General features: G+C 42.8%; 1 protein-coding gene across 1 annotated transcript in view; it reads right to left on the minus strand.

Moving 5' to 3' along the window:
* Positions 1–1,214: 1,214 nt before the first annotated feature.
* LOC308407524 (NXPE family member 3-like) overlaps positions 1,215–19,615 on the minus strand; it is a gene marked incomplete at both ends in the record, with an annotated part of 29,938 nt that continues 11,537 nt past the window's right edge. Inside the window, 5 exons of the mRNA XM_080899217.1 lie at positions 1,215–1,771; positions 1,849–2,055; positions 3,115–3,185; positions 3,773–4,065; positions 4,160–4,612. Of these exons, the coding sequence (XP_080755343.1) occupies positions 1,215–1,771; positions 1,849–2,055; positions 3,115–3,185; positions 3,773–4,065; positions 4,160–4,612 (1,581 nt within the window). The remainder of the gene's footprint in view (positions 1,772–1,848; positions 2,056–3,114; positions 3,186–3,772; positions 4,066–4,159; positions 4,613–19,615) is intronic.

The following is a 19,615-nucleotide window of genomic DNA, read 5'->3' on the forward strand; positions in this document are numbered from 1 at the left end:
TGGATACTGTTAAAGTTTAACTTACTGGCTGCTGCTAGTATTGGCAGCTCTCTACTCAGTCTACAGGATATTTACACCTCACGCTGCATTCATAAAGACACTAGCATCATGGCTAAGCTGCATGACCCCTCCAACCAACTGTTTACTCCTCTTCCATCCGGAAGACTTGAAGGAAGACAGTTGCCGGAAACAGAGGGGGCTGGCAGCCCAGACGAGCCCACTCATCACCATTATCATCATCATTATCGTTTATTTATATAGTACTTTAAAAACACACCTGGTAGACCAAAGTGCTGTACAATACAAATATTTATAGTAATAAAATAGCAGAAACCAGACATAGCAATAACATTCATAAAAATGTCAGGTACCCACAGAGTAAGAATAAAAATAGGTTTTTAATCTAGACTTAAAAACTGGCACTAATGTAGCTTGTCTAATATGGAGAGGAAGGCTATTCCAAAGCATCGGAGCTGCTACAGAGAATGCTCGGTCTCCTCTAAGTTTCATCTGTGACATAGGGACAGAAAGCCACAGTTTCTCAGCTGACCAAAGCGTACGCATGGGGACATGGGGCTTCAACAAATCAGACAAATAAACAGGTGCCAGACCATTTAGAGATTTAAAAACCAATAAAAGGACTTTAAAACGAATCCTAAATTCAATTGGAAGCCGATGTAGAGAAGCTAAAACCAGAGTGATGTGGTCGAATTTCCTTCTGCCTCAAAAATATATCGGTTAAAGATCTGGAGCACATTCTACCAGATATTGTCCATATTTGTGGCGAATACAAAGGCATCACTACCTCAGATAGTACAAAATTTTAAGTCTTATTCTAATCAAAATGACATGAACAAGAGAAGTCTATTGAGAGTTTGAGCTTGTTTTAGAAAAGTGAATATGCTTGGCACAACAGTGCTCTTAGATCATGATTCTGATTGCAAAAACTCCCAGGCAGGACTGTAGGGGTTAAGAAACTAGGCAAGGACATTATTCCATATTGATCAAGATGATACTTCAGATGAGTCATTAGGATCTTTTTTTTAAAAATACCTTCGTGAAGGCTAAAATTGGCCTTGAAAATTTCAGCTTGAAAAACACTCATATCATTGAGGCCTAGACTGAAGATTAGTTTTTGCAATTTTTGAAAAGTTACTTTTGGATTTTTTATAGTTTAGTTTAAAATTGTGCATGGACTGCCAAAATAAACACATCTATCCGCCCTTTTGAGGACATATGTAGGACAAAAGAACATTAATCATGTTCTTGATAATTGAAGGTTGTGGGTGGAGCTCATGTGGCAGATGGTGGGCCACAACCATCTCCCAGGCATCCACTAGATGGACATTCAGTTCTTTGAACATATCCCTGAGCACCTTGTCCTGCTGTAATGAGTACCAATCACTGTTAGTAGATGCATGAAGGAAGGTCTTCAAACTTTTGGGGTTTCCAGTCCGAATGACAATCAGTGTGTCTGGAGCCCTGGACAGCAGCCGGACCATCGCTCTGCGGATGGTCTGCAGCCGGCGGATAAAGAACTCAATAGGGAAAGTGCCAAAGTGTGCCCAGATACCAAGCACTATGACCGTGTCCCTGCCTCCAGGCACCTCGTCGAGCTCATTGGCAATATAATGCAGCTCAATGGCTGGGACACTGACGGATCGTAGAGGAGGACCGTGGGTGCGGTATGTCACCAAAATGTTGTTTTTGTAGTCCAGGGACATCAAAGGTCCAATTGTTTTCTGGCTATGCATGTTAAATGCCTTTAGATCTAAAAAGGATTACACAGGGAATAAGTTAAGCAGCAATAAATCAGTCGATGCCAGAAAGGTTTAGTAGATCTGCTACCTGGTAGTGCTGCATCAAGGTACTCAAACCACTGCCTCATGGTGGAATCTCCATACATATGAACGGTTTTTCCTTTTAGACACTGAGTGATGGCTGAGGAAGAGTTGAACTGATGAATTGGGGTCACACCTAGTCTTCTCCACACACCTTGAAAGTAATAGCCAGAGGGTCCAGACCCCACTCTGCTGCTAGGCACCTCTGACTCACCTGACCAATAAAACAAACAAACAATTGTATATTAGTGTATTTATTATACACACATGGTAAACATCAGATGATACAATGATACAATCACTAAAGAGAGAACACATTTTTACACTGCTAAAGTTAAAGATATTTCTCTATTCAGATTTTATATCTGATGTGTGATTAAGACATTATAGGGAGCAGCCCACAGTGGTCCTAAACCTAACTAGATTTTAATGGGGTCTATTATCCATTGAAGAATTTCCAAGCACTTTTACCACTACTGCTGCTAAGTGTGGGTAACTTTCAGGAAGCTTTATCACTATGCTCTGCGATTTTTTTAATGTCCTGAATGTGTGCAGAGTGAAAAGAAGTGGTTATGTCTTAAATTTATTTTTATTTTAAGTTTTTAATTTTGTGCGGAGGACCGAAGCTAGTAATGAGAGCTGGGATTCCAGCCGCAACTCAGGAGATTGACCTGAGTTGCTCTGGTTTTGTGCATAACCTTGTGAGACTACTGAGGGAGAATGTTCAGGGGACAACCAGAACTGTGGTGCCTACCAGTGTGCCAACATGTGCTGGAACAGAGCACATTGAAAAAGTAGAAGATTTTTGTCCACAGAGACACAACTTTAATGACCACAATCCCTATACTTGCCTAATTTTGACTTATGTCAAGTTACTTATAACTCAAGTTGAACAACCACTGTTTGACTAAGCGAGGGAAATCCAGAAGTCACTTCAAAGACAAATCCAAGAGAACTGAATGAAACTTAAAGGGAGCTATCTATGCCAAACAATATTACTGAAAGCAAGCTGAAGGTAATCTTACAAAATACAAAGGAAGATCAGCCTAAGTCAAATCTGGGAAGGGGTTTAATTTTTACTGGCCTATTCCATATCTTGTATTTTCATAATAGACCTTATTTTAGGAGATAATAGAATTGTAAAATGAATAATAAACTGCTTGCAATTAGTGCAACATCCATAGTGTTTTAGTTGAATACTGTAAGTGCTCCACTTACTCCTTTCAGTATTTTTTTTTGTTAGAGACACCAATAGTAAAGAATCAGGCTTTACCGTTCTGTTTGGGCAAAACGTTGACACTCGCCACTCCTGAAGGAGGAATAGCGACTTTCAGATTGACACCACTTAGGGAAAGAACACATATTGAAATATTTTAACAAAAATGGCAGAGAAATTTTATGTTTTCTAAACTAGAATTGAATCAAACACAGCAGTCAGCAAAAACACTTGGGTTTCACACATCAGCTGTCAGACAAGCTGGTGACACCCCCTTCAGGCACATTAACATAAAAAGAACATCACAATACAGTTTAAAAGTAAACTTCTTTCACTGTCACAACAAATCGTGAGTTACTCATTTATGCTTTGCCCAACTCTGCTCACATCCTCTGGCTGTAGTTTGTTGCATTGCAAATGCATGTTGTCAATAGGGAAGTTGCAGTCTCTCTGGTGCCACATAAATACTCATAACATGGTTGAGTTGCTTCTCCTGTCTCTACTTCACTATTTAAAATTTCACCTATCAGCCATCAGAAATGCCAATACTGATGATAATATCAGATAGCTAAATAATTGATAGCTGCCTGCTAATACATCAGTAGAGCTGTAATAAAATTGTTTTACTTTGATTCTAATTGATTAATTTTAGTTCTGCCTCTTCATACATAAAACTCCAGAGATTTACCACCTTTGGCATATAGGAAATGCTCACCTCTGAAAGAGCTTCTCCATGGTGCTAATTTTTTGTTTATATCCTCCATTGAAGTTGCTGATCCTGGTATCACAGCTTAGACTTTTTGGCTTGTAGCAGAACCATGGCTCATTTGTATGGAGGTCAGTGTAGTTGCACACAGGCTGCTGGGTTGGACGTAGACATACATTACAAGTGGTAGTTTCAGTGACTGAGCCTAACTGGAACTGGCTCTTGAAGAAAATCCTGTCAGGATGTTCTGTGTTCAGCCTTCTCAGCTCTGTGACTGCCTCACTGGGGTGAACCAGTATCACCTAGTCGGACAAAAAATTTGAATTTTATAGTCTGCTCTGTTTGTTTTAGCTTCAAAAGCAAACAAGCAATAATAGTTAACGTAATGAGCATCACCTGAACCTGTGCACTTCCTTCCCAAAGTAAAGTGAATATAGCAGAGTAGGAGCCATTAAGATGATCTAACACTTGCCCTGCCACACCAGCACCAAGGATTATGTTATGCAACCGGGCAAGTAAGACATCTCCCCCAGACCTCTTCAAGTGTCCCTGGAAATTGTGCATTTGAATCATAACCTCAAGTTTGTCTCCTATGTGCCACTGTCCCCCTCCCCACCTTGGGAGAATGGTAAAGGCACTGTGGGCTGGGTGACTGGTACTACTCAGGGAGAGAGGTGATGGTAAAGATGGAGTTTCAGGCCAAGCGATGGACTCTAATAGACGTTGTTCTTCAAGAGCTTCCTTGGTGGACAGTGGTTTTAACTTGCAGAAGTCATAATGCATGTCAGCAGGTGGAGTGACAGTGACAGGTCTTGGAATGATGAAGGTGGTGTTCACTTTAATCTGAAACTGGAAAGAGGGGAGAATATGACATTGACAAAAGGACATTCAACCAGGTATACATCATACAGCTATTCATCTTTAGTTCCTAGCACAGTATAATGAAAGATTCTTTTTGAAATAGTGTGTCATGCTTTCATTGTCTTGTATTAATGCAAATGTATAATGTTGCCTGTCAGCTGGTAATTCAATAGAATAAATGTATCACTGAACATAAATAACTGATTGACTTGTATGTCCAATACCATTCTTTTTTCTTTTCCATTAAAATAAGACAACAAGCTGATGTTTTAATAGCTACTGGAATATGACTGTTTCCTTGCTAGAGCTTTTGCACAATCGGTGAATACAGGTACAATAACTGTTGTTCAAAGGCTACTAAAAAAAAAAAAAAAAAAAAAACAGAATATAAAAAGCTGTTTTCACTTTTCAACTTTCTTTATCCTGTTTCACAGTGTGAACGAGAGACATTGATTCACTTGTCCACACCACAAGGATATACAGCAACGACATTAGAATGTTATTCAGACTGGAGAAGTGCACATGGATGATAACAAAGAGAGGAGAGGTAGTCAGAACTGCAAAGGTAGACTTTCCAATTAAACATACATTTAAAATATAGTAAAATATAGCGGGGAGGTGGGGGTACATATTGGCTTTTCTAGCAGAGAGAGGAAGAGAGTGATGAGCCTTGGTAGGATTATATAAAGTCTGCACAGGTTGAGACTAAATTTAATCCAACTGTTCCAAACCTGATAAAAGACATATTTCTGATTTCTAAAACTATATGTCAGCTTTTTCAATTTAAATATTTTTACAATATTACATCATGCCAATTATCTATTGTTCGTGGCCTCGGGCTTGGACATTTTCTTGTAACAGTCTTTTTACTGCCCACCAATAGTGCCTGTAGTCTAAAGCAGGGGTGTCCAACTCCAGGCCTCAAGGTCCAGTGTGCTGCAGGTTTTAGGTGTGTCCTTGATCCAACACAGCTGATTTAAATGGCTAAAATACCTCCTCAACATGTCTTGAAGTTCTCCAGAGATCTAGTAATGAACTAATCATTTGATTGAGGTGTGTTGACCTAAGGTGAGATCTAAAACCTGCAGGGACACCGGCCCTTGAGGCCTAGAGTTGGACACCCCTGATCTAAACGATTAGACTAAAGGTAAGTCTAAAGGAATTTGTGTTTTGAATACAGTGAATGTATTCATTGAATGTCAGTCCAGTATGGCTTGAGTTTTGGGGAATCCTAGACCATGTGCCTCCGCTGAATTGTCTCCAGAATTGTCTCCAGCAGGACATTTGATTTCTGTTATGGCTGTGGTGGCAGACGCGTGGAGCGTTGAGAGGAGGACCCAAGCGCAAGTACTGACTAGGAGTGAGCTTTTTTTTTAATTTATTTATTTTTTTATAGTGGCCAAACGAAAAACAAATGACAGCTGAGCATGCCAGCGACTAAACTAACAAAAAAACCTAAACTGGAAGGAGCATGAAACATAAAAACCTGAAACGGGGAAACATGGAACATGCAGACCAACGGCGAGAGACACAGGACTGAGAACATGAAGAACTCAGCAGGTGATACACTTGAGAAATGCAAGAGAACATGCAGATGAACAAACAACAAACAGAAGAAGACACAGGGCTAAAGTACACAGGGAAACAGGAGGGACTAAACAGGCATCACGAGAAAGGGAGGAGGCACACAGACATAAGGCAAGGACTATCAAAGCATTATTTGTGACGAGCTCATCAGCTTACTAAAAAAGAACGGTAGCTAGCTTGTACTGTTGGGACGTAATATTGTTATAAGCTAAGATGACCTTAAAAGAGCGGGGCTACATGTGGTGATGCTAGCTAGTGTTACAGATGTGTTGATGACACCTGGGTCAAAATCAAAACCCAAGAAGTAGAATCCTTCACTGCACACATTAACTCTGTGGATAAAAACATAAAGTCCACCAGCGAAGACACAAAGGATAACTGTTTGCCATTCCTGGACTGTGCCGTGTGCATCGAAGAGAATGGAAACCTCAACACTGAAGTTTACCGGAAGCCCACACACACGGATCAATACCTCGTCTTTGGCTCCCACCACCCTCTGGAACATTAACTTGGAGTAATCGGGATCCTACAACACCGAGCAGAAAATGTTCCCTCTAAGTCTGAGGCGAAACACAGGGAACACACACATGTAAAGGAAGCTCTTAAAACATGCAGTTATCCTAATTGGGCTTTCATCAAATCAGCAAAGAGGCACAGAAAAGAAGATCAGACACCAGCGAGGGAGGATAAGAAAGACAAATGCAACAACATTGTCATCCCCTATGTAGCCGGTGTATCAGAGAAACTCAGGAGAGTCTTCTCCAAGCACGACATCCCATTTTACTTCAGGCCCAGCAACACGCTCAGACAGAAACTTCTTCATCCCAAAGACCAAACTCCTAAACACAAGCTCAACAACATATTGTAGCTTTTCCAAGATGGCGCGGCCACGTCCAGACGCCTTCCTGACCGCTCCGCTCCGACTATCCACTTTTCTTGTTTTTTACTTATTTTTTGCTCTGGTTTACATCCCAAAATCCTCTAGTCTTATAGTATACGACAGCGGATCACTTGTAAACATCGGTGCCAAGGTTGCACATCTAATCTTGGACACTTTTAAACCTGACCCTTCCTGGCCGCCAGAGATTCTACGCGGCGCGGAGAACAAGAAAGGACGGGCCGCTCATCCGAGGCGCAGAACAAAGAAGCGCCGGGGAAAACGCGCTGGTATTAGGAACAGACTGAGACAGCAGGCGCATCGCGCACCACTGCCCAGTATCCTACTGGCCAATGTACAATCCATGGAGAACAAGCTCGATGACCTAAGAGCAAGGGTCACCTTCCAACGTGACACGAGGGACTGCAACATTCTGTGCTTCACGGAGACATGGCTGACCCCCACCGTGCCGGACCAGGCCGTAACTCCGTCGGATTCATTCTTTGTGCTCCGCGCGGACAGAACGGCAGAGTCGAACAAAACCAAAGGTGGAGGAGTGTGTTTCATGGTAAACAGAAAGTGGTGTGATGCCAGGAGCATTTCTACTCTCTCCAGCGGCTGCTCGCCACATCTGGAGTTCCTGAGCATTAAGTGCCGCCCTTTCTATCTGCCCCGTGAGTTCACCTCAGTCATCGCCACGGTGGTCTACATCCCACCCCAAGCGGACACAGGTATGGCTTTGTCCGAATTACATGATGCGCTGAGCTCGCTTCAAAACAAGGACCCAGGCGCAGCCCTCATTGTAGCAGGAGACTTTAACAAAGCGAACCTCAGACAAGTCATGCCAAACTTTTACCAGCATGTCTCGTGTCCAACGAGAGGGGATCGGATTTTGGATCACTGCTACACGCCATATAAGCAGGGCTACAAAGCTGTCTCACACCCGGCTTTTGGGAAGTCTGACCACAACGCCATCTTCCTCATTCCCCAGTATAAAAAAAGCATACGGAGGGAAGAAGTAACCATGAGGGAGGTAAAACGGTGGACTGCCCAATCAGAAGCTACGCTACAGGACGCACTCAACGACGTAGACTGGGACATGTTCAGAGCATGCGCAGTCGACATCAACGAGTTTACGGAAGTAGCAGTATGCTTCGTCAACATGCTAGCGGAGGAGATTATCCCCACTGCGAGAGTCACCACATTCCCAAACCAGAAACCGTGGATGGACAGATCGATCCGCACTGCAGTAAACGCCAGGACCGCCTCCTACAACGCAGGTCTCGCCACTGGCGATATGAGCGCCTACAAAGCGGCCTCATACGGCGTGCGGCGCGCGGTGAGAGATGCCAAACGCCGGTACCGGGAACGTGTGGAGTCCCGCTTCCACCAGGGCGACACACGGAGTATGTGGCACGGACTACGCACCATTACGGACTACAAAGCCAGGGACACTGCGCCGATCAACGCCGACTCTGCATTCACCAACGAGCTGAATCGGTTCTACGCCCGTTTCGAGGTTAGCCAGGCGGCTAATGCTATCTACCGCCTGACTACCGAGGACAGTGACGTCATCAGCGAGAGAGCGGTGACCAGCATCGCGGAGCATGACGTCCGAGCGGTACTGAGGAGAGTGAACACAAGGAAAGCGGCGGGGCCAGACGGCATCACCGGCCGTCTGCTGCGCTGCTGTGCTGACCAGCTAGCAGGTGTGTTCACTTACATCTTCAACGAGTCCCTGGCGAAGTCTGTGGTCCCCACATGCTTCAAAAGATCCACCATCATCCCTGTGCCCAAGAACAGCAAACCCTCATCCCTGAACAATTGCACTGACCTCGGTAGTAATGAAGGTGTTTGAGAGGCTGCTGAAGAACATCATCTCCTCCTCCATCCCAGACACCACAGATCCGCTGCAGTTTGCCTACAGATCCAACAGATCCACCGAGGATGCCATCGCCCACGTCCTACACACCACTCTCAGCCATGTGGACAAGAAACAGGGTAACTATGTGCGAATGCTGTTTGTTGATTACAGTTCAGCGTTTAACACAATAGTGCCCTGCAGACTGTTCACAAAGCTGAGGGAACTGGGACTTAACAGCCGTCTGTGTGCATGGGTGTTGGACTTCCTCACTGGCAGAACTCAGGTGGTGAGGGTGGGCAGGTGCTTCTCCAACAGCATCACCATCAACACAGGAGCACCTCAGGGATGTGTCCTCTCGCCACTGCTCTACTCCCTCTACACTTCAGACTGTGTGGCCACCCACGGCTCCAACACCACTGACGACACAGTGGTGTTGGGTGCCATCTCCAACAATGATGAGGCAGCCTACATGGATGAAGTGAAGAATCTGGCATCGTGGTGCCAGGACAACCACCTCCAGCTGAACGTCAGCAAGACCAAGGAGCTGGTGGTGGACTTCAGAAGGGGTCAGCACAGAGACTACAAGCCCATTATCATCAATGGAGCTCCAGTGGAGAGGGTGCAGTCCTTCAAGTATCTTGGTGTCCACATCTCCTCAGACCTGACATGGGCTGCCCACATTCAGGTCCAGACCAAAAAGGCTAGGCAGCGCCTGTATCACCTACGACAACTGAGGAAGTTCAGGGTCTCTCCAAAGATCCTCAGGATTTTCTATACAGGCGCTGTGGAGAGCATCCTCACACAGAACATGACATCGTGGTTTGGGAACAGCGGTGTGAAGGACCAAAAAGCTCTCCAGAGAGTGATCCGTACAGCAGAACGCTGCTGCAGGATTGCTCTCCCCCCGCTTCAGGACACCTACACCAGGAGATGCCGGACTAGAGCAGCGCAGATACTGAAGGACCCGTCCCATCCTGGCAACAAACTGTTCCAACTTCTGCAATCTGGTAGAAGGTTCCGCATCTTCAAGGACAAGGACAAGGCAAGGACAGAGAGACTCAAGAGGAGCTTCTATCCCCAAGCCATCCGTGCCCTAAACACACACACCCGCCCTCTCACATCATCTATAATTGACTGAGACAGGACTCTCTTCCAAACACTCTAAACCAAGGCACAATGTACATTTCAAATTCCTTTAATTTTAAATATGTTTATATTGTCTATCCTGTAAAATGGTCAGATGTCTATTCATATTAATGTACAGAACTCACCTGCTTGCTGCTACTACTGCACATTCACCCAGTGTATATACTACATGTAGATGTGTATATACTATATGTAGATATATATAATGTTCTTCCTCTACACCCCCCCCCAATTTTTGCACATGTCGAGGAGCGTGTCAGGCTACATTTCGCTGTGTGTTATACTTGTATAACTATGCATGTGACAAATAAAGAACCTTGAACCTAGCTGTACAGTGCAGCTTTCATACCTTGGCTCGTGTGATTAGGTAGAGGATCAAGAGGGGGTCGATGACCCTCTTGCGGACACTCCCATAGGGCTTAAAAGCTGGGACTCTCCACCAATTGTGCTCAGAACTGAAGAAGCTTCTCGAATGAGAGGTGAAACGTCTTCAAGAAAACTTAAAGAAGTCCAGACGCTTTTCTTTTCAAACTCCTTAGATTGCGATGACCTGGATGCCTGAGAACCTTCACAGACATATAGCTAGCGTTTGCCATGTTAGCTAATTACCTTCACCAGGTGGGCCACAGGTGTATAGTTGGGAGTTCGCCTTGTAATCGGAAGGTTGCCGGTTCGAGCCCCGGCTTGGACAGTCTCAGTCGTTGTGTCCTTGGGCAAGACACTTCACCCGTTGCCTACTGGTGGTGGTCAGAGGGTTGACCAGTGTCCGGCAGCCTCGCCTCTGTAAGTGCTCCCCAGGGTGGCTGTGGCTACAATGTAGCTTGCCATCACCAGTGTGTGAATGTGTGTGTGAATGGGTGGATGACTGGATGTGTAAAGCGCTTTGGGGTCCTTAGGGACTAGTAAAGCGCTATATAAATACAGGCCATTTACTAACCCCAAGTTGCTCTCCATATCATCGGAGTATGAATTTGAGTGAATGTACTTCACCATGTATAGAGAAAGTGCTTTTGATTGGGTGAATGTGACATGAGCACTTTGAGTACTCCGGGGAGAGTAGAAAAGCGCTATATAAGAATCAGTCCGTATACAATTTAAAACAGGAAACACAAGACAGGTGTGGAGACAAGGAAGACACAGGAGATGCACGAACATAGACACTGACTAGACAAGAAAGGTGTAACACAGGAGAGGCAAAGAAGTAAAATCCAAGATCCAAAATTCACTAAAACACAACAAGACACTAATGGCAACAACCAATATTTATAATCAAAGAACAAAAACTGAGTCAGTAGACTCAGGACCATGACAGACACCTCCCTGCTGAATTCCACTTTTCTAAAAAGAAAAAAAAAGAGATAGAATAAAAAAAAAAAAACTTAACCTGTAAAACACACTAGTCACAGAACATACAACTGTGAACCCATTTAAAAAAAAAAAAAAAAAAAAGTAAAGATACACTTTGTTATCCCCAAGGGGCAATTTTTTAAAGGTGAGATGTGCAGCAGAAGAAGGTAGGATCCAAACACAGGAATCCTAATCCAGAGTAGCAACTTAATTGGAATATTTCACCCAAATGTAAAGCAGTCGAAAAACTTAAACCCTGGGACACTCCAAACAACCTCAACACAACGAGATCACAGAGACAGAAACAGCAGTTCAGGTGCTGACCAGGTGGCAGGTGGCAGCAACAAAACCATTAAAACATACCTTCTTAGATGAGCCCTAGCTAGACTTAGACTTTTAGTAGGTAGTGGTGAAAGTGTGGTCGCCACATGTGGTTGTGTAGGTGGCAGCATAACAGAATGCTGGACAGGCTTGACTCAACTCCAGCTGGCGTGGAAAGTTGCAGGACCAGCTTTTCTGTGCCCTCAGTAGAGACACGTGACTGGAGCAGCTCTCCTGAGCCTCCAGCAGGCCCAGCAGGTGCAGAGACCTCTGTCTGAGGTGAACACAGCCAGAGGGGGATGCTGTGGCTGGGGCTGCGCAGTGCAATCAGTCTGTTCAGGCGATGCCCGCAATGCAAAGTCTTCAGCAGGCTGGATGAGCTCACTGAAGTCCCCAGCTGACCCCCAACTGACAAGACAGGATGATGGGCCGGCTCTCCTGATCAATATTTTCAAAATTCTTTACCAGAGGGATGGAGGGCACAGCCTGATTGCTGGCCCAATGATAAAATTGTCTTTAGCGACGTGAGAAACGAAGTAGCCATAGAATTTACAGTGCAAGTACAAAGAGTCCCTGCTTCTGAAACATTAATAGTCTTTTCATGCCTGAGCTCATGAGTCCAACGGGGAAGCTGCGCGACAGTGAGGCTGCGGTGATGCAGCCCACACGCTGGGCATCTGCTGCTGTGGTGGTCAATGCAAGCCCCAGATCGTGGACAAAGTCTTTCGAATCCTCAGGTAAATAGTCCATAATGCCAGGGTTAGCCATGACTATCCGGGCCAACTGAGCCCGAACGGACTCCTTCTTTTTGGATGGGAAGAGGATCCATAGGCCATGGAGCTGGGTAACCCAGATGCTAAACCTGAAAAAGTCAGTCAAATGAATGCACGCTAGGTCCATATGGGAGAGGTCATTCATATAATTGCTTCCTAATACTCAGGATGGTGAACTGCTCCATTGCACTGGGCTCTTTTCCTGATAGCATGTATGAAGCCCACGTTTGTCTTCTTCCAAAGGACAGAGACCCCACCAATATGGCTTGTCACCCGCTTAGTCTATTAAATTATGATCAAAAAATCATTGCAAAAGTCTTGTCTTCACATCTTAATAAGTTTTGGGGCACTTTTATTCAGCAGGATCAAACTGGGTTTATCCCAGACAGATTTGCTTTCTCTAAAACCCGTGGTCTGTTGAATGTACTGTATGGAATAAACCCTCCAAATTCAGCTGTTATTTCATTAGATGCACAACAAGCTTCCGATCAAATTGAGTGGAAATACCTGCTACCCCTGAGAAATTTGGCTTTGGCAGTAATTTTACAACCTTGGTGTGGATTATGCATGACCAAGATCAACGGTACTGACAAATTTTGATAGGTCACATCCGATTCTACTTCACCGAGGGACTTTGCAGGGTTGCTGTTTGTCCCCCCCTGCTCTTTGCTTTGGCTATGGAGTCTCTGGCCATTGCAGTTAGGAACAGGTCTGATATTGTAGGTATAGTCAGTGATCCCGTCAAAGCCATCATAATATTATATGCAGATGATGTGGCCCTTACGCTGTCAGATGCCAGGCTCTCTTTGCCTCCCCTGCTTCGACTCATCAAAAAATTTGGGCAACTCTCTGGTTTCACAATTAATTAGGACAAGTCCATGTTTATGCCACTGGCAGATGGTCTTGACTCTGGCTTTATCTTTGGCTTGCCTTTTAAAATCACCACCTGTTCCTTCAAATATCTCGGTATTAATATTCCCAGAAAAACCATAATCTACTATTTAAATTAAACTTTAAGGACCTCATTGATAGTATTAAAGCTAAGATAGATAAATGGACACTTCCCCCACTTTCTTTAATTGGACGTGTCAATATAATTAAAATGGTGGAACATCTCTTCCAAAATTGGTCGGTCAGAATTAGGTCTTCACACTATTAAGGACCTCTGTTTTATGCTTCCCTCTGCTTATTTATTTTGACACTTACAAATCAGGAATAATTAAACATTCTTTCTGCCATTTGGATCAACCCCCTGCTCATAGTCACTTCTAAGATTATTTGATTAAAAATCCCACTTCTAAACACCTAATCAGCCAGTTTCCTACACTTTTTATACTTACAGCACCCACACACCACATTAGGAATGCTTGGGTTAAGGACACGGAAATAATAATATCCGATGCTTTATGGGCCAGTGGGTTGAAGGCAAATAAAGAATGCTCTGTTAATGCCAGATTACAAGTTTCAACAGTTCAAAGTCCTTCATCATTTGCATTTCTCAGAAACAACGCTAGGCAGTATTTTTCTGTCTATTTCCTCATTGTGTGATACATGCAAAGCGATGGAAGGAACCCTTGGCCACCTTTTCTGGTCCTGCCCTATACTCAGGAGTTTCTGGGAAGAGATATTTGATGTATATAACCAGATATATGACTTAAAATTAAAGCCAGATGGTATACTTGCAGTACTAGGCTGCTGCCTAACCTCATTGGCACTTTGACATTGTTATTACAAAATAAACTCAAAGTGCTGGGTCACAAACACAGGCCCCTGACAAAGACTTCATGAAAAGTCTTCAATTGATCCAAAATGCAGCAGCAAGAGTACTGACAGGGGTCCTGTTATATTGATATGCGAGTCCATGCTTGTTTATAACATACACAATTATTTTAGATTGTATTATTCACAGATGAGATCCTCTCTTCAGATAACTAGAGCAGCACATATCCTCAGAATCTTGTATATTTTAGGAGCATTGCATTTAGGAACAATTTGTGATAATATTTTGTGGTCTGATTGGTCTTTCAACATGGATTCTTACATTTGCAATCTGACACATGTATGTTACCTATTTCTCAGTTAGCTATCCACATTTTTTGTGAAAGGTACTAATCTATCTCTAGTAGATTTTCAGAGGGTGTCGACCACAGAGGGTCCAGGTTTCCTGTTTAGCCTCTCTTTCAGATCAGTTGCACTTGCATTCAATGCAGCAGTCGATGATGAATGCTAAATTTTAGTCAGCAGTGCAGTTTCAAGATGGTCTTACAAAGAATATCTGTGCTGTTCCTGAAATATAGTTTATGTGTTTTAATTTATCAAGTAAACGGCTTTCTGGTCTCAACAAACATCAGCTTAGCTAAATCTGAGAAACGGCAATAAGATTTAAAATTTTCAGCAATGACTTCAGTGTTTAAGAATTTATGTTATAATATAGGGGAAAAACATGAAAATTTCCTCCATTTAACCTGAAATTATATTTACCTAACTATTCAGTGGCAGGTGGGTCACACAATGGCTTTGATATTTTCCATGTAACATTAGCAATTTTAAGCCAGCAACCTATGTTAGTAGTAATATACCTATAGCTTTTTTTGCTTTTTTTCTCAGCACTTCACAACTGCCGCAGGTATATCGTTTTAACTTTTTATTTTTTCAGATCCCAGACACAGCGGTGTGAGGTAGTTAGCACACAATTTGGCCATGTAAAAAACATCGATTGTTTGGAACACATCAGCAGAGAGGTAGAATTCATAGCTGTTCATAAGAGTTTAATTTAATCAAACCTCATTTTACGGATCTAAGTGGCTCCTCATCACTAGCCAATTCACCATTTTATTTAAATATCAGAATTTTCGGAATGAGGATCCAAGCGGGACACAGAGGCTGCTAGTTTTAACGCACGAGAATGCAAATATAAATAAAAGCCTGACATTCCTGTGAGCCTAGCTGCAGCAACACCTTTCTTTCACGCGGATTCCTGGATGTGCGTTGGAGCCAACTTTGCTACCCGCACAGAGCGTTTCTGACAGTCGGGCGCTGCTTATACAATAGAGAAAAGCAACAATACAGCGTGTTTCTCTGCTCCAAGAAATCCGAGGGCCTTTCACAAGGTAAGCATGTCTGTTATACCCAGCGCATAAATGTCTGTATGTCAGCACTGATTATTCAAACCCTGTTTAAAATGTGACACATGTGTTGTCCGAAAACATTTCCTCTAAATTTGCAAAGTTACTGATTTTAAAAAAATATATTTTCGAATTTTTAGTTGCATGTCATGTCAACATACTGTATGATAGCTAAATTCACAATGGTATAACCATGCTAAATAAAAGAGGCCCAAGCACCAAAGTACTCTAATGCAAACCTCTAAACTGTATGTTGATAAGTACATGAAGTGTATCTCTACCTCTACAGCTGAAAACAGTTTGTATCTGCACTCTGAGGGTCTGCTGAATTGTTTTTAATACGGCACTTTTGACGAACTGCAGATGATGAAATCTTCTTTATTGTAGAAACTGTCCCTAAGCTATTGTTGCTCATACTTACTGAGTGCCCTAGCTACCTTCTTACTATGTCAGTAAACTTTTTGAAAAGGAAGCTGTTGTAGATTTAAAGAAACATCTTAATTGAAGCAAAGGCAAAAAATTGGAATGAATTTTATGTGACTGTTCATATTAACAACAAGTGAAAATCCAAAAACTGGCTCCAAGCCGTTGTATTAATGATCTCCCCCCCCCCCTCTCTCTCTGTGTGTGTGTTTGTGTGTGTGAGTGCCCTCACAGAAGGAAGGTCACAGCAGGAGGTTTTCTCAAACGCATTACCAATCAGTTTATTTTTTACAAGAAGTGTAGCTAATACAATGATATAAATGTATTCTTTGCGATACTTTATAAATATGAAACTCTAAAGATTTTGAGTTCAGGCCCATTGTGAAACAAGAATCTAAATATTTGTGTCACAATGATTTCTATAAAAGCATTTTGTTTATGGGGATAATGTGACAAATCTTTTGTGACCCTATTAATGATTAATGGTAATTGAAGAGGAACCCTGACTCAGGACATTTTCATGACAAGTGTCAGCGCAGACATATACTAACGAGAGAACATGTTTTATCATCATAAAGACTGTGATATGAAGCATCGTTAAAGTGTCACTTCAGTGATGTTGACTCATGTTTTTTAATAGATGACTTAAAACACTAAACTCTAATTTCTGTGGTTATTTTAAGTTTACAGAATATAACATGGGGTAAGACGACGAGTTTTACTTCTCACTGACCGTGTTATGTGTATCTATTTATCATGTATGCTACTTCGCTCTACGGACTGTAAAATGTTTCATTGTGTTCATGAAATAAACCAGACTTTCACTGTCTGCATCTTTTACTGTTTTTCTGCTTTTGTTCACTCCAAGTTTGACAAAACCTACAGATATCCAGAGTTAACTCGCTAACAATGTGGAGCAGTCTCAGTGTATTTAGCTGCTTTTTTCCTGAACACAACCAACTGAGAGAAACGCCTGTAGGCCTCACTTTGGTCATTTGAACGCTGAAGGAGATTTGTTCCATAGACACCTTATACTAGTGTTTCCTGCACTTAATCCATCACTACTATGTTCTATTTAAATCCAGATTCCTTTTATAGTTTGCAGTGAAATTTGTTAAACCGTTGCTTAATGGGACAGAAGTACAAGTCACTCTTTACTAACACATTTGTAGATGAGTTTATTGCTGAACAACACAGCTAGCAGTCTCACACACTCTTTAGGTTTTTCAAGTTTTGGGTGTAATGGTTTAGTCTATCAAACCTTACCCTTTTCTCCCCAGCATCACAACAGTATGACTCCCAAAGTACGGCTCAGTAAACAACCTATGATTCTAAAGACAGAACAGAAAGATACAGCTGGAAGATGAATGATTGTGTTTTTATGATGCATAGTAAAACTACCCCCTCTGCTTCTTTTTTGTGTTGTTGTTGTTGTTGTTGTTGTTGTTGTGTCTGTGTGTGTCTGTGCCTTAGAAGTCAAATAATACATTAGCCATACTTAAAAAAAACATCTGAATTTCATTTAGAACTGAGATTCTAAGTTGTAAGCAGAAATCTTATGCACAGCCAGAAACATGTTTCCCCACTTTCACAATGCTGAGGTGTCAAATCCACAACCCCCAACAAATGATTTGTTACACGCGGGTGTGAAGGGCAAGCTTTACTTACACAGCCTCACACACAGTAGATTTTTAAAGTTTTTGGGTGCAGTGGTTTAGCCACAGATGTAACTTCTACTTTTGATAAAGATCACTTCACCTGCATATTTCTTAAGAAATTAAGCATCTTTATTAAGCTCTTATTTATACATGTCTACACAATAATAGAGACCGTGTGCTCTGCAGTGTTGGGACTAACGCGTTATTAAGTAACGCGTTACAGTAACTACGTTATTATTGTGGTAACGAGCACGGTAACTAGTTATTATGCCAAAATCAGGAACGCGTTACTCGTTACTGGGATTTAGATAGGGTCGTTACTCGTTACTTCGTGTGGTGGCTATCGCGGAGCTTCCACAGATTCAGTAACATTCAGTGGCGTGTCCAGCGGGGTGGCCTGGGGGGGCACAGGCCACCCCCCCCAACCAGACTGGCCACCCCAAAGGCAAAACAATAAAATTCAATCAAATATCAAATGTCCGATTATGGTTTCACAGTGAAGCTCAGATATCCGAGTGTAAGTGAATGCAGCATCGGCTTCTGCGCTATGCGCATCACGTTAACAAAGGTAGGAGAGCCAAGCACAAAAGACGGCACTGCAGGAAACAACTTTTCGGTGAAAGAAAATGAGGACAGAATAAATGTCCCGGTAAGTAATATTAAGTTTGTTGAGTTTAGTAAAGTTCGGTGAAATTAGAATACCAAGGAAAAAATAACACTTGAAGAATTATTGCAGCCGTCGAATATTTCAGACAGTATGCTACTGAGGGGAGCTAACATAAGAGTTATGAGTTATAAGATATAATCTAAGTCGTAACATTGCTGTATGGAGCTGCAGATTTGGTTGCAGGTTAACATAGCTGGACTGGCCATCGGGCATACCGGGCATATGCCCGGTGACTTATTTATTTATTTATTTTGTTAGGGCATGAACAATGAGAGGTGGTGGATTGGCCAGATGCAGGTCGATGTGTAAAAATAACTCAGTTGTTTGGTGGTGGCTATGGCGGAGCTGCCACAGAGGCCAGCAGGTGGATGAGGGAAGGGGAGGCGGGAGGAGGAGAGACCCGAGGCGGCCGCCGGTCCGAGTGTCAGGTGAACTGAACTTCAGGTAAGAAGTTATGACCTGCAGTCTATCTGGGTCAGATATAAACTAAGTTTAGGTGGAGTTTATTTTTGTTATGCTGACTTTTTACCGTCAGTTACAATAACTCGTACTGCGTTCTAGCCAGCTTGACGGAGTTTCTATACAGCTGGGTGGTGCTATGATGTTACTGATGTTGAACTTTATTTTGTTCATAAGGTTAGTTAGTAGAGTTTCCAACGGCTCCTTAAAAAAATGGAATGGTCCCTCATTCAGAGAAAATATTACACGTTTCGTATTGAGCTGAGAAGGAGCACAGTTTGTCCCAGATTTTAGTTAGAATGGAAAAAGGCACAAAGCTGGAGTTATTCTGTCGTAACGCTGCACAGCTGCCTCTTCTCCTCTCATTCTCTCCCCTCTCTCTCCTGTTGCTACTTCAATCATGAAACTGATCAATGATCAGCTGATCGGCTTTTCTCTCTTGTTTGTTTATCGCCCACTTTGCGCCAGAAAGAGGAAACCAGCAGATGTCGCGCTAAACAACAGCTGCACGTTTAAGCTTGATCAGCTGTTGTTAGAATTTATTTAATATTAATTTCTAGTATCAGCTGATGTTTGCTGGAACCACAGCTGTAAACCTGCTGGTCATGATATCGGTTTGGTTATCTGGTGAGAGGGAAACATGAAGATGAAACCAGATGTCCTTACTGAATCATCAGAGCTGAACAGGTGATGGAGAAACAGGTTTACCTTTTAGGTGACATGAAGGCGTTGAAGGGAAGTTAT

The sequence above is a fragment of the Rhamphochromis sp. 'chilingali' genome, assembly GCF_963969265.1.
Source record: "Rhamphochromis sp. 'chilingali' genome assembly, chromosome: 1".
NCBI classification, from domain to species: Eukaryota; Metazoa; Chordata; class Actinopteri; order Cichliformes; family Cichlidae; genus Rhamphochromis; species Rhamphochromis sp. 'chilingali'.